The 13,028-nt window shown below is 43.7% G+C and overlaps 1 protein-coding gene across 1 annotated transcript; it reads right to left on the reverse strand.

The window, feature by feature from the left end:
* Positions 1 to 3,178: 3,178 nt before the first annotated feature.
* LOC121303380 (forkhead box protein O6-like) lies at positions 3,179 to 6,198 on the reverse strand. The gene has a single exon (XM_041234044.1). The coding sequence runs from the start codon at positions 6,181 to 6,183 to the stop codon at positions 4,552 to 4,554; it is 1,632 nt and encodes a 543-aa protein (XP_041089978.1). The 5' UTR covers positions 6,184 to 6,198; the 3' UTR covers positions 3,179 to 4,551.
* Between the last annotated feature and the right edge of the window lie 6,830 nt (positions 6,199 to 13,028).

Below are 13,028 nucleotides of genomic sequence, written 5' to 3' on the forward strand. Positions count from 1 at the left end.
GGTCATTGTATCATCCAAATATTGCATCGAAATCCCATTCTCAGCTGCAGAGCCAATACAAAACCTTTATTGACTAAAAATGTTTTGTTAATTAATGCACAGAAGTCGTTATAATAAAAAAAAAGGTGAACCAGGTAAATTGATTGGTCTGCTGAGCATTGTAAGGTTAGTGGAAAAAATGTAATGTATTATTTCTGTGCTGTACAAAATAAAGGTTGTCATACTTGATTTGATTCTAATTTGAATGAGGCAGTAATTGATTAATTGATTATCAATCATCATGGCTGTTGCTCAGTTAAACATTCATGGATTGATTAATGACCCTGCAGACCTTTTTGGAGGATGAAGCACTGTACAACACATAACTGCAGTCAGGAAACTCATCCGAAAGAATATTTATTAAAGCATAGACTAGATAACACTACTACAATATACAGATTTTAAACTGCATTCTTTGGCCTTTGGCCCCCTGCCTATAAATTAGCTGGCAGATAAATGGAGAAGCTGGTCGTGGGAAGCCCTGGGCAGGGGGCAGGATAGCTGCCCTCCCCTGTTAGACTGACTCACAGCGGAAAAGTAGTGGATTGAGGTAAGATATAAATCCTTTCCTTGCCCATCACTGGAAGTATTGTTTATCGAAGCACAAATCAGATAGAAGCTATTCGACTGATGATTTGATCTGGTATTGGAAGCGCCTAAAATATGCTTGATGCTTACGTGATTTGATCTGTGGTTAAAGCAAGTTGCCTGCCAGAACTACTGCTTTGGTTAAACACAATATATGACACGAGACTTCAATACTGTACAGCAATGCATTTATTTTATACTGTACAGCAACTTTTATCTTCCCAAGTGATGGTGGTAATAATAAGCAGAGGGTGGCATAAAAGGAGCTATATTAAGCAGGCTTGACTATTTATAGTTTAAAATAAAGAGCACAGAAGGAGGGACTGAAAGTCTACACTGGTAAAGGCACGACTGTGTGGTGTGCAGGGTGAGTCATACAGTCAGGGGAGCGCAGGGGTCCCAGAAGGTCTCCCCTGGTAAAGGCACAGCTGTGTGGTGTGCAGAGTGAGTCATGCAGTCAGGGGAGCACAAGTTCCTGGCTGCGCCAAGTTGTCAGTCTTCAATGGAGGTTCCTCAAGGAGCGTTGCATTGCCAGGTTAGGGAGTCAAAATTGTCAGGGTCTGTTTTTCTTCCCTGCAATACAGTAGAACCAATTGAACTGGCAGCTGGTGATCTCAAAGCAGGCATTAGATATTCCTGATGGGATGTTTCAATGATAATAAAACTGTGGTTTTAACTGGAGTGCTATGAAGCAGGTTTCACTGTACTCAGTAAAAAGGTTTCCACTATAACCCTGTGGCCTGGGATAAAAGACAAAAAACACACTCTGTCACTGTGAACACGCTCCGGGAGTCTTTTGTTTTGTTTATTTAACAGTCACCATATGATTAAATACATTCTCTTAAAAAAAAAAAAAAAAAAAAAAAAACATGACAAACATGAAGTTCCATTTTATTCTTTTTTAAACTATTATACATATTCTCCTTATTATAGATTTTGTACAAAATAAAACAAGAAAGAACAAAACTAAAAGTTGGACCCAGTAATAAACACAGGATATGCTATTTAGTTAGTGTTGACAGGAGAGGAGAAGGGACTGTTCTTATTGAGTAAGTTAGAGTCCCATCTTTTTACTAAACATATAGATCATATTTTTAAAAAATTTTAAAATGTGCTCCATCAATAAGTATAGTTTAAAATCCCTTTCTCTATCCTTCGTTATCTTTAGCACCCTTTTCACTATCACCATAATCATTGTTTAAAAGTGAAGGTATCAATCACACTATGTGTCAAAGTTTCCCTTTCCCTCTCTCTGCTCCACCAGCACAAAGCAGAGGGAGGCTGTTCAGACAGTATAAGAGCCTTTATTTCCCGTTCCCTGCTCCACCATCACAAAGCAGGGGGAGGCTGTTCAGAGAATATAAGAGCCTCTCTTTCTCTGCTCCACCAGCACAAAGCAGAGGGAGGCTGTTCAGAGAGTATAACAGCCTCTCTTTCTCAGCTCCACCAGCACAGAGCAGAGGGAGGCTGTTACGCTCTTACACTCACATGCTGCCCTTACGTACTTCCTTGAGCCCAAATTAGGGATGCACTCTACAATGCTTGGCACAGGAGTTAAAAAACAGGAAGGATAGTGAATGGGGAAGGGATTGCGGACAGGGGGGAGGCCAGTAAATATTGTAGACATTGAACCATGTTAGTTTCCCAACCCTTGGAACAAAGCAGTTATACCTTATGTTTAATACATCTACAATTGTATTGCATTATTTAGAAATGGGTGTTATGTTTGTGGAATAGCACTGGTGTAGTAAAGGATCCATATCACAGCTCATTTCTTATACTGTACATTTACAAGTAATTAAAGAGCTTTAAGTGGGAGTGTATGTATAGATTTATACATATATGCTGCAGATAAAATTATACATATATATATATATATAAATAAATATATATTAATATTGAAGCCGAGGACTGTATAATCCCCTGTATAGGTCTTCTTTACATAAAAGCGAATTCAAAATTAACCCCAAAAAAAGAAAACTAAACAAATAAGAATACCTGGGTGCGATCTGAGTACCAGACAGACAGTGTGCTATCAGAACCACTGTACTGCCCATTGTGAAGCTGCTGGTAATGCTGCAGTCTGTTAATGGTCCTGCTAAGAAAAATTACTGGGAATATAATGGCATCCCAATGAAATATTTCCAGCGTTAACCCTAAATGATAAGCAGAGGCCCTACAATGGCAATGCAATGGTAGGAGAAGGACAGCTACACTTGGATCTAGGATCCAAAAGGGATTTCCTCTTAGGGGTCGTCCAAAATGACCATCAATTACAGCAAGCGTACACAGCATTCTCTTTTTCAACATATTTTTCATAATATTCCATCTACTGAGTGATGCCGCTTATATTGTATTCCTTTCATGGTGGGCAAGTCCTTCAACACCTGTGTGTGTTCGTTAGAATTTTTATTTTCAGTTTACTAAAGTTTGTTTCTACACCCAGATTTTAGACATCTTAGATATTTATTTGAATTAACTGTGCACGTGTTTGCCTACTGGGAGAATACAGTAACAAACACAAATTAAAATATTTTTTAAAGTGGTTCTACTTTTTAAAGAAGGCATGTGACTATTTCAAACTATATTAAAATGTCTTGATTTTTGGAACACCCACCCCCTCTGCACACTCTTTGTACACTTTTAGAAAATTATGATAATTTTGGACGGCCCCTTGGAGTATTTCACAGAACGCATCAGACCTCAAAGAAAAGTGACTCAAAAGTTGACCAACAAACAGGACATGTATACAGGGGCGTATCTGCAAAAGAACACAGAACAACAGTTATCACAGCAGAAGATAAGAATGCAGCAGTCTAAGATTTGCAGTGTTTAAATGTATTTTTCTATTGGACAATTTGGAGTATTATAATGGTGTATGTTGCATCAGGTTCTGAGTAGCGCAGTCTTCATGTATTTGTTTTATGATACCATTAATATCCTCTGCAGCAGTCATTAGGTGTTGAGAACTGGCCTTGTCTTTTTGTTAAATGCCCAATGGTCTTCAATTATCCAGCAGGCAACGGGCAATGCAACAGGCTTTAACGTTAACGGCTTTTTGTTTTGAGACGATATTACCAGTACATTCGTTAGAAGTCTTGTCTACTTGTTGTAGTTTGACTAGAGCTTGCTTAATTTGTTGCAAATGTTTTCTAATCTATTGACACCCAATGGGCCTGGTTGATGTGAAGCACGTCCTGTTGTCTAGATGTTAAATCAAGGGACCCTTGGTTTGCAATCGTGAGTAGAGATGTACCAATGAAACATGATAGCTAAATATAGTTAAATGGTTAAATAATGCCAAAGCATTATTTGTAACTCAGAGAAATCTCTCAAAGCCAGTCTAAGACTTACTCATTCTTATCTTGTACAGTGTTGAGAGGAACCCATCAAGTCTGAACCGTGTTAAAGTGGTGGAACCAAGGCTTTGAAAAGCATTTTCTTCGATCAGCGTCGGCACATTCTCACAACCCCGTACTGTTCTGTGTTTGTTTCACTGATCTTTAAGATGAAGCCCAGTTATCTCCCCATGACGCTAGAATTTACTTCCTTCCTGGGTTACAGTTAATGGCACCCCCTCCTAACCACACAAAGGCAGTGAAACTCTCATGAGGGGTCCTATAATCTGTAGCACGGGAGGGAAGTGAACATACAGTGCTGTGGCAGGACACATTTCCTTGATAGCTTCCTTTGTTTCAGTACGACGCCTGAAACTTAAAGTTTCTGCCAATCATTACATGTGTAGGGTTAAGGAACTGAATCATAACGTTACGGTTGAATAGGAGACATTATGTCTTCACTGACAGACTTGTGCGAATGCGGTTTTGAAAGCCCTGGTGAAGAAGTACAGAAGACTTATACATCAGTCTCAGATCAGTCCATAGGTTGAGATGGGGGCTAAGCCTCATCCCCTCCCATTCCCTCTTAACCTGGCACCCAGCTCTGGTTATTGTGGGTCTGGGGCGTCCCAGGCAAGTTGCCCATGCCCATGGCCATGCTCATGTTGCCCTGTGACAGAGCGCAGTCAAAATTGAAGTCAATCTCCTCTGAGGAGTCCATGAAATCATTGAGGATGATGGAGTCCACATCGCAGTCCAGGCTGCCGTGGAACATGTCCAGATCCAAGTCAGCTGGCAGCCGCTCGGGGGGGTAGTGGTGGTGGAGATGATTGTGGTAATGGTAGTTCCCTTGGGGGTGGGGGTGAGGGTGGTAGGGGCCATGGATGGAGTCCACCATGCCTTGGTGATGGCTGTGGATGGGGTAAGGCTGGCCAGGGTGTGGCCTTTGGTGAGGGGCAGTGGCTAGGTGACACGTGTCCAGTGGGGCACCCAGCAGCCCAGCCGGATTGGGTGGCAAGGCAGTGGAGGTGGGGAGATGGCTGTGATTAGACGAAGAGTACATGCTGCCAACTTTGAGGCTGTTGTTGGTGTTATTATAAGCTTGCATCAGCACACCACCATTCGACAGTCCTCTTGAGCTGCTGCCACTGCTGCTGCAGAGCGTAGGTCTGTGAGAGTGAGAGTGGGAGTGGGAGTGAGAGTGGGTGTGGGAGTGGGAGTGGGAGTGGGAGTGGGCATGGGAGGTCACCCCCACTGCAGGGTTGGGCATCAAAGAATCAGCCTCGTGGTTTAGCATGAGTGCCTTTGCTCGGTACTGTTGGGTGTTAGTGAGCAGATCCTGTAAGGAGGTGCTGCTGGGGTAGTGGTTCCCAACGGCCGCCTGGAAGGTGGTGGGCTTGTTCTCCTGGATGGTTTGCATGGGCGAATGGCGCAGCATGCCCATGGATGACTGGCTGTAGATGGTGCCGCAGTAGGTTCCAGCACTGGAAGGAGTTCCTGCGCACTTGGACCCGTGAAAGGGGAATCCAGAAGCTCTTTGCTTCATCTGCTGGTGAGAAGGTGCGTAGCTGTCCTGGTGGTGCTCCAGAAGCCCGTTGAGGTTCTCATTGAGGTTGATGGCCCCTGTCAGGTCTGCTAGCTGGGGGAGCTCCACAGGACAGCGGCCCCCCGTGCCCAAGTTTGGTGACAGGGTGCTGGAAGGGCTAGGGTACATCCGTGGGGAGGCAGAGCATGAAGGGCCATCCTCTGGTTCCAGATCATCATCTGCAGCCAGGATTGGGGAGAGACGACTGCTCAGTGTGGATGCGGAGGAGCTGGCCCGCGAGCGGATATCAGTCCAGGCATCAAATTCCTCCCCCACCCCCCCTGCTATGGCTCCCCCTCCCCCTGCAGGGCTCCATGCCCCACCTGTCCCTCTCCCTGGGCTCTCCTCTGGTCCTTCCTGCACTGAGGCTGCCACAGCAGCTGCTTTCTTCTTACTGGCTCTCCCCTTGCTCTTCAGGAACTTGCTGTTGTTGTCCATGGAGACTGCCCTCCGACGGGGGGCTTTGCCCGACTTGCCCCCATCCGGGTTCAGCATCCACCAGGAGCTTTTCCCCGTGCCCTCGTTCTGCACGCGGATGAATCGTGTGTGCAGTGACAGGTTGTGACGGATGGAGTTCTGCAGAGAATGAGAAAAGATTCTGTTAAGGATTTCAGGAAGACTGCGTAAGATCATACATACAGCATTAGGAGGGGATCAGCAACAGGAACACTCCGCCGCCTTCTAGGTGAATCACAGGCCCAGTTTGAATCCATTATTTGGGGAGAGGGCCCAATGCAAATGGACGTAGGTGTCCTAATAAAGTCCCCAGTGAGTGTACTTTTCAATATATTACAGATACATATGGCATATCATAATGCGGTTTTGTACGATATGATATAAGCTTACTTGCCACTCTGACACTGAGTGGATGAAAATCAGATTACCTATACTGTATATCATACATTTCAGATGGCTGAATCTCATCAATATCAGCCTCTATGTTTATTATAAGGGTTTTCGATAGTGCTGGTTGCAGCCCAAGTTATTTCTGCAGAAGATGAACCTCAGAGGGTTAACAGTGCAAGGCAGGGTAGGTGTGCTGAGAGGAGGTGGAAATGGAGCAGACATGATGAAATCTCCCCCACGCTCACACAGAGGTGCAATTAGTCCTAAACACAGCTTAATCAGTCAGCTGCAGATTGATTTTTGTGCTCATCGATTCTAGAAGCAGGATGGCACCGTGCCAGGCTGGCAGAGACTTCAAAAGCAATGAAGTGCGAAGAGAGCGGGGATTAGCTGACAAGATAAGGAGGGGGGCAAGCAGCCTGGAGAGTGTCTCCCCTTTCAAGAGTTACTGACTCTCTCTCTCTCGCTCTACAAGGGGATTTAAAGGTGCTGTGCCTTTCAGCTCCTACAACAGGTTCATTTGGGATGATCCAATTACAAATGAACTGACACTTGGTTTCCTGCTAAGTTCTTTAATTCATGCTGAGTTCATATAAAGTAACTACTCAATACAAGGCAAAAATTAAGTAAAAGATAAACATTATGCACAGTGTTATGAATGCTGTGTCAAATTTAAATAAACCATCATCAAATTGAGTATATTTGGGTTAAACTTAGTGGCACATCACTTCCTCTCTGTCCATAATTTATCAATACACTTTTTAATGAGCAAACCATACGTAATTGCTCCACCCCTGAACTGCATTTAAAAACTGACAACATTTTGAGCTATTTTGGAAACGGATCAATTATGAACAGACTCTTATAACTGTAGAGTAACATTACCAAGAAAACGATAACACTGACGACCACACTTACAAAATATCAATAATTTTTGCCCACCTTCCAAACCTTGCATTATCAGATCGGTCAACTCCCTTATTTGCCGGGACTCTCCCATTTTTTGGACACTTCTCCCGGACAGCTCCTGAATTTTGCTCAAAACTCTACTGTTAACCCCCCTGGTGCTGCTAACCTTTAATTTCTGCCAAGTCATGTGGTTACTGCAATCCTAGTCTGTACCTAGCAGGGTTTAGGACCCGGGGAGCCCTGTGGCGGGCATGGATTCAGTACGCGAGGCAAGCTCATATACTTGACCATCTACAATTGCTTACTTTATGAGGCTCACACACTGCACAGTTATGATAGCCACCATGATTTACAGACAAGTCATAGTAAACAAGAGTGCAAGTATGTCTCAGACACATCATATTTCTGACAAGCCAACTGGGATCTTACGTTTAAGACTTTTTAGAGGGAAGGGAGTCTGATTTCTGCTTCCAGTTTTATTAACTGGTAAAGCAAGCAATGTGCAAGACGAATATTCAAGCGCCACTTTCTGAAGGCCTAAACTAAACCGGTTGCTAAGTAACATGGCTGTCGCAGTACTAAGTTTGAATGGAATAATATAACTGTCAGCAGCAGAAACGTGTATTTACACTCATGAAATTATTAAAGGAGATACATCCCGCCGGTATTAATAAGTAGGTTTTCATGTGACGGCAGGAACCTGGCATGCCAGGCTGTGTTTATGTGGGCACGGGAGAAGGTGCCAGCCTGCCTTCCTACCCCCCTGTGTAGTATCTGCAGGTGTCCTGCCCTATCAGAGCAGTCTGTGCCAGAGACAGAGAGGGCAGGGGGAGAGCCTGACAGACTGGCTGGCTGGCATCACAGCCACTTCATCACAGAGCAACGGCACTTCGGCAGTCCGTCTGTGTGTGTGTGGGGGGGGGGGGGGGGGGGGGGGGGCGTAAGAGAGTGAAATCACACCAAGAGAGGGGGGAAGAGGGGGGGTGGGAGGAAGAGAGGGAGAGCGACGAGAAAGAAAAGGGAGAGGGTGTGGGGATGATGGAGAAGGGAATATGAAAAGACAAATGGGTAGACAGAGAGGGATAGAAAGAGAGGGGGATAGAATAAGTGAAAGAGAAGGAGAGAAAGTGAAGGTAGAGGGGGAGAAGAAGGGAGGAGAAAGATAACAGTGAGTGTGGGAAAGGGAGGAGAGAATTAGAGGGGGAGAAGAGACAAAGAAAGGAGAGAGTGATAGGGAGTGGGTGAAGGAAACTAAAAGAGGGGAAGGGAAGAAAGAGGAAGGAGAAAGGGGGATGGAAGCAAGGGAGAGAATTGGAGAAATGAGGAAATAGAGAGAGGGTAGAGTGGAGGGTGGGTGAAGGGGGTGAGAGAGGGGAGGGGGAGAAAGAGAGATGGGCAGAAAGGGGGGATGAGGGAGAGAGAGGGAAGGAGTTGAGCGAATCAGAGACCAGTGAAAGCTGAGTGCTGAATGCTGTGTTGACTTGGTGTCTTGTTTCTCTCACATCAAAGATGGTTTTCCTGATAGATCTCGCTCTTCTAACACAAGAAAAAAAACCTTTGGTGCTCTTCTGTTTTTCCACGGGTACTGTGAGCTTTCCAACAGCCCAGTCAAAGGGATACTCTGTGAATCTGTAATGCTTTACTATTCCATGATGTTACCATATCATACCCATTTTATATATAGTGCCCTTCATGAACAAGCATCCCAGACGAAAAAGAAATCTAAACTACTAATAAAAGTTAATATCCTCATTACAGAAAACTTCCACCTTATTCATCACTTCTTAACCATCATGTTTTGCTGTTTCTGCTCGTAATAAAGTCACCAGCATTGTTTAACAGGGGCAGGCCCCTTATAAAAGTCTCCCACAGTAAAAAACTAGTGTAATAAAACATAGTGAATGCATGGTAAAGCAGACTAGCATTGTAAAGCCCAGAGAGGCATGGCAAAACATGATGCACTACCCATTACCCATGCACACATCTAAAACACACCCTTAGCGCACCCCTAGTGGCCATTTTTATACTCATTAAAGAAATTTCTCCTTGCTCAGGCTAGTTCAGATGTACAATATGCTTGTGACTTGTTGAAACATGTCCATACCCCTGAGAGCAGAAACGACAGTAACAGTAAAGCTGTTCCAAGCCACAAAGTGGCTTCGTGTTCCCACAGCTTAAGAATGTGCCCTGGCTGAAGCTCTGCAGTATCCAGGACACAGGGCTCAGGGCTCTGGGCTCTGAGCTCGGCTCGCTGCCCTGCTGACGGGTGCCAGGCTGACAGGGAGCTAATTGAAGCCTCGACCGGCCAGCTCCAAAATAGTACAGAGAACAGGTGAGGCGAGCAGGGGATCGGAAAAACAGGCCAGCCAGGACACTGGAGAGAGCCAGTGTGAGAGGGATGGAGGAGGGAGAGGGGGAGAGGGAGAGAGACTGAGACAGAGGGAGGGAGAAAGGAGAGGAGAGGAGGGAGAGGGGGAGAGAGACAGATGAGAGAGAGAGGGAGAGGGGGACAGGGAGAGAGATGAGATAGATGAGAGTGGGAGAGAGAAGGGGAAGAGGGGGAGAGCAGGGAGAGAGATTGAGAGACAGATGAGAGAGAGGTAGGGAGAGGGGGAAGAGGGAGAGAGAAGGGAGAGATAGATGAGAGAGAGAGAGAAAGATATAGTGACAGAGATAAAGGAAAGAGGGAGATAAAGGAGAGAGGCCATTCTAAAACATTAAGTAGTATGTTCAATATAATTAGGGCTTCTCGTTTTCGGTTTTAACCGATAAAAAACGATAAAACACCCCGGATATAAAAAAAAAATGAAATCAGTGTATATGTAATAAACACTGGAAATCACGTCAACTCACGTTGACTTCACTCCTTTCCCATTTAAAAATTAAAAAAAAATTACTACTACTACAAAAAAACTACATTTCCCAGTGCTGCTGGGCAATGTCCCGCCATCCTGACTTATATCTATCATTGATTCGTTCTGAATACTTTAAACCCGCCCCAACTACTGAGTGACAGCAAATTCCTACATTTCTATTGGAGACTCCACTTGCGACACTTAAAACGAGATTACAATTAGAAGGCTTGTTGGTGGGATTTAAAGCTACATTACAGTTAGATAGTGAGAATTTAAAACATTCGTTGAGGAAGACAGTAAAGGAAAGAAGGTACAACTTAAGTGTGCAAGCGCTGTCGAGTTACTGTACATATTGTGGAGCGAAAACAAAAAACAAGCATTTTGGAAAGTAACAGAAAACAACAACTTCATACAGTATATAAAAAGTGAAAGCCCCGGAAAAAAAAACCCAAAAAAATCATTTACATGTAACTTGAAAATAGCTAAAAATTAAGCACCGAAAAAAAATTAATAAAAACCAAAAACAGAAGCCCTGTGTATAATGTATATATCTTTACTATTTAGCACAATTAATGTATAAAACATTTGAATAAATGTATTGTTAACAGAACTGTGTACAGGATATTTTTGGAAAATCTAAATAAGAGAAATAGAAGCTGAAGAGTTTACCGCTGTATACTATGGTAAAAGCACAGTAAAGTGTAGTATAGCACAGTATTGTTAAGAACAGAAAATATGACACTAGAAATACTAAAAAAAAAAAAAAAAAAAAAAAAAAACAAAAGCGCTTTTCAATGTCTTCAAATGAAGAAAAGATACTTTTGTAATTGAATGTGTTATGATTCCTAAATTCAGCGCTACTGAAAGTTGAACTGTTTTGGAGGATAAATACGTGATGCACTGTTTCAAACTGCAATATATACGTTCATATGTGGTCAGCCTCTGTAAGCGTTCTTTTATCTGTCTGTGCCTGTCTGAGTTGTATGTTTTTCAGCTGATCAAATCAACTCCTAAGTCAAGTAGATATTCTGAAACAACAATACAGAATGAGTACCTAAACGTAAAATCACAAAAAAAAACTGTTTTAAAACAGCAGCCATTGTGTGCTAATATGGACTACTTTCCATGCAGGATAGCAACTGGGGCTAAGGTACATACTTATCCATTTAATGGCTTATTTTATTCCAGTGGAGTGGAATTACACTAGCTGGCCTTATTCTACTTCTCACACGCAGACAGGTTGGCATGCTGGGCACCCCTGGTTACCAGGATGCCACACAGCTGGTTGCCAAGGAGACCTGCTGGAGAAGGAGGGTTCCCGTTGCCATGGCAGCCCGCCTGACTCCCGCTGAAAGAGAGGAAGAGAGCGAGAGCGAGAGAGAGAGAGAGAGAGAGAGAGAGAGCGAGAGAGAGAGAGACAGAGTGGTGGGGGCAGGGGTACATTACAGAGACACCTGACTAGACTGGAACTGAGAGAGAGAGAGAGAGAGAGAGAGAGAGAGAGAGAGAGAGAGAGAGAGAGAGAGAGAGACAGGGTAAAAAATAAGGGAGAAGAGGGTAGAGGGAGAGGGCTAGGAAGATAGAGAGGGTGGAAACTGGATTTGTACTGTGGTAAATGAGAAGGAACGCCAAGCAATATGTACTCTTGCTACTAAATGGCACAAACCACAATATAAACCGTACATTATAACCCATTACAAGAAAATGGACTGTAGAGAAATATTTTGATGCTAGTGCCAGTTTATGAACGTGAGAGAGCTGTTAAAATACCTAATTGTATCTTGAACCGGGAAGGGGCACAAGTTTACGTGTTAATGGAATTGTTTCACGTTTTTCCTAAATGTTTCAGCGTTGTCAAATACAGATGTCATCTGTGTACAGCGTTTTGTCTGTATTGAATAATTAATCTTTTCCATATACAGACAAGTGTTGTACACTTGCAGTCCAGACCACCCAAGTGACACTGAAACTGACATGTTCTCCACTGGTCTAGCTGCAATTAGGCCGCGTGATCTACCACACAGGAAGAGATCCATTTCCAAGCAGCAGTTTGATTGGTTTAGCTACCACTTAGCTAGTGGGGAATTATGACACAAGTAACTGAAGTTTTCAAATTAGACAAGATTGAGCCAACACTGTACTGCCCCCCCCCCCTCTCCCCGCCCTCCCTCCCTCCCTCCTTCCCTCTAGTTGCCATGGAGAAGGATAGCCCTGCTCCCTTCTCTCCTCACCACGCAGAGGAATAAACGTGAGGGAAAAAGAGACAGGGGAAATGGCTCTGCTGCTCTCTCGACACGTTCAGATACATCTGACACAGCGCTTCACAGAATTTCTGCTGGAGCTTGAATATAATAATCATTTGAACATACTGAATGTAGCAGTCTTTTTTTATTTAGTTGATGGCAACCAAACCCTCTTTTCTGGTAGCATTTCCAAATTGTGGCGTTAATTCTACAATGAACTATGGAAGGAATGACAAAAATAACTAACCAAAGCAGCTCATCTGTCCCAGTGATCCATTACTGTATCTGCTCTGGAACCCCTCTCTTCAGTTACAGATACAAAAAAAATATCAAGTACGTATAGTTTATATTACTGTAAAAAGCTTACAAAGATCTATTTAAAAAATAACTGCAGTGAATAAATAAAAAACAACTACCTCACAGTAAGTTAAGCCAATGGGAAAGTAGTATGAGGTTGAGTAGCCAATCGGAGAGAACGAGAGAAGGGCAATTCGAAGCAGCCTTTCACAGTACAAACTTAACCAGCTAAGCAGGTCAATTTTCCGAGGGCCCCAGACAAGCCTTTCCCTGTGGAGAACCACAAAACCAAGCAGAGCAATTAAAACCTGGAGCTCAGTTACACAAC

Source organism: Polyodon spathula, chromosome 32, assembly GCF_017654505.1.
Source record: "Polyodon spathula isolate WHYD16114869_AA chromosome 32, ASM1765450v1, whole genome shotgun sequence".
In the NCBI taxonomy this organism is placed as follows: domain Eukaryota; kingdom Metazoa; phylum Chordata; class Actinopteri; order Acipenseriformes; family Polyodontidae; genus Polyodon; species Polyodon spathula.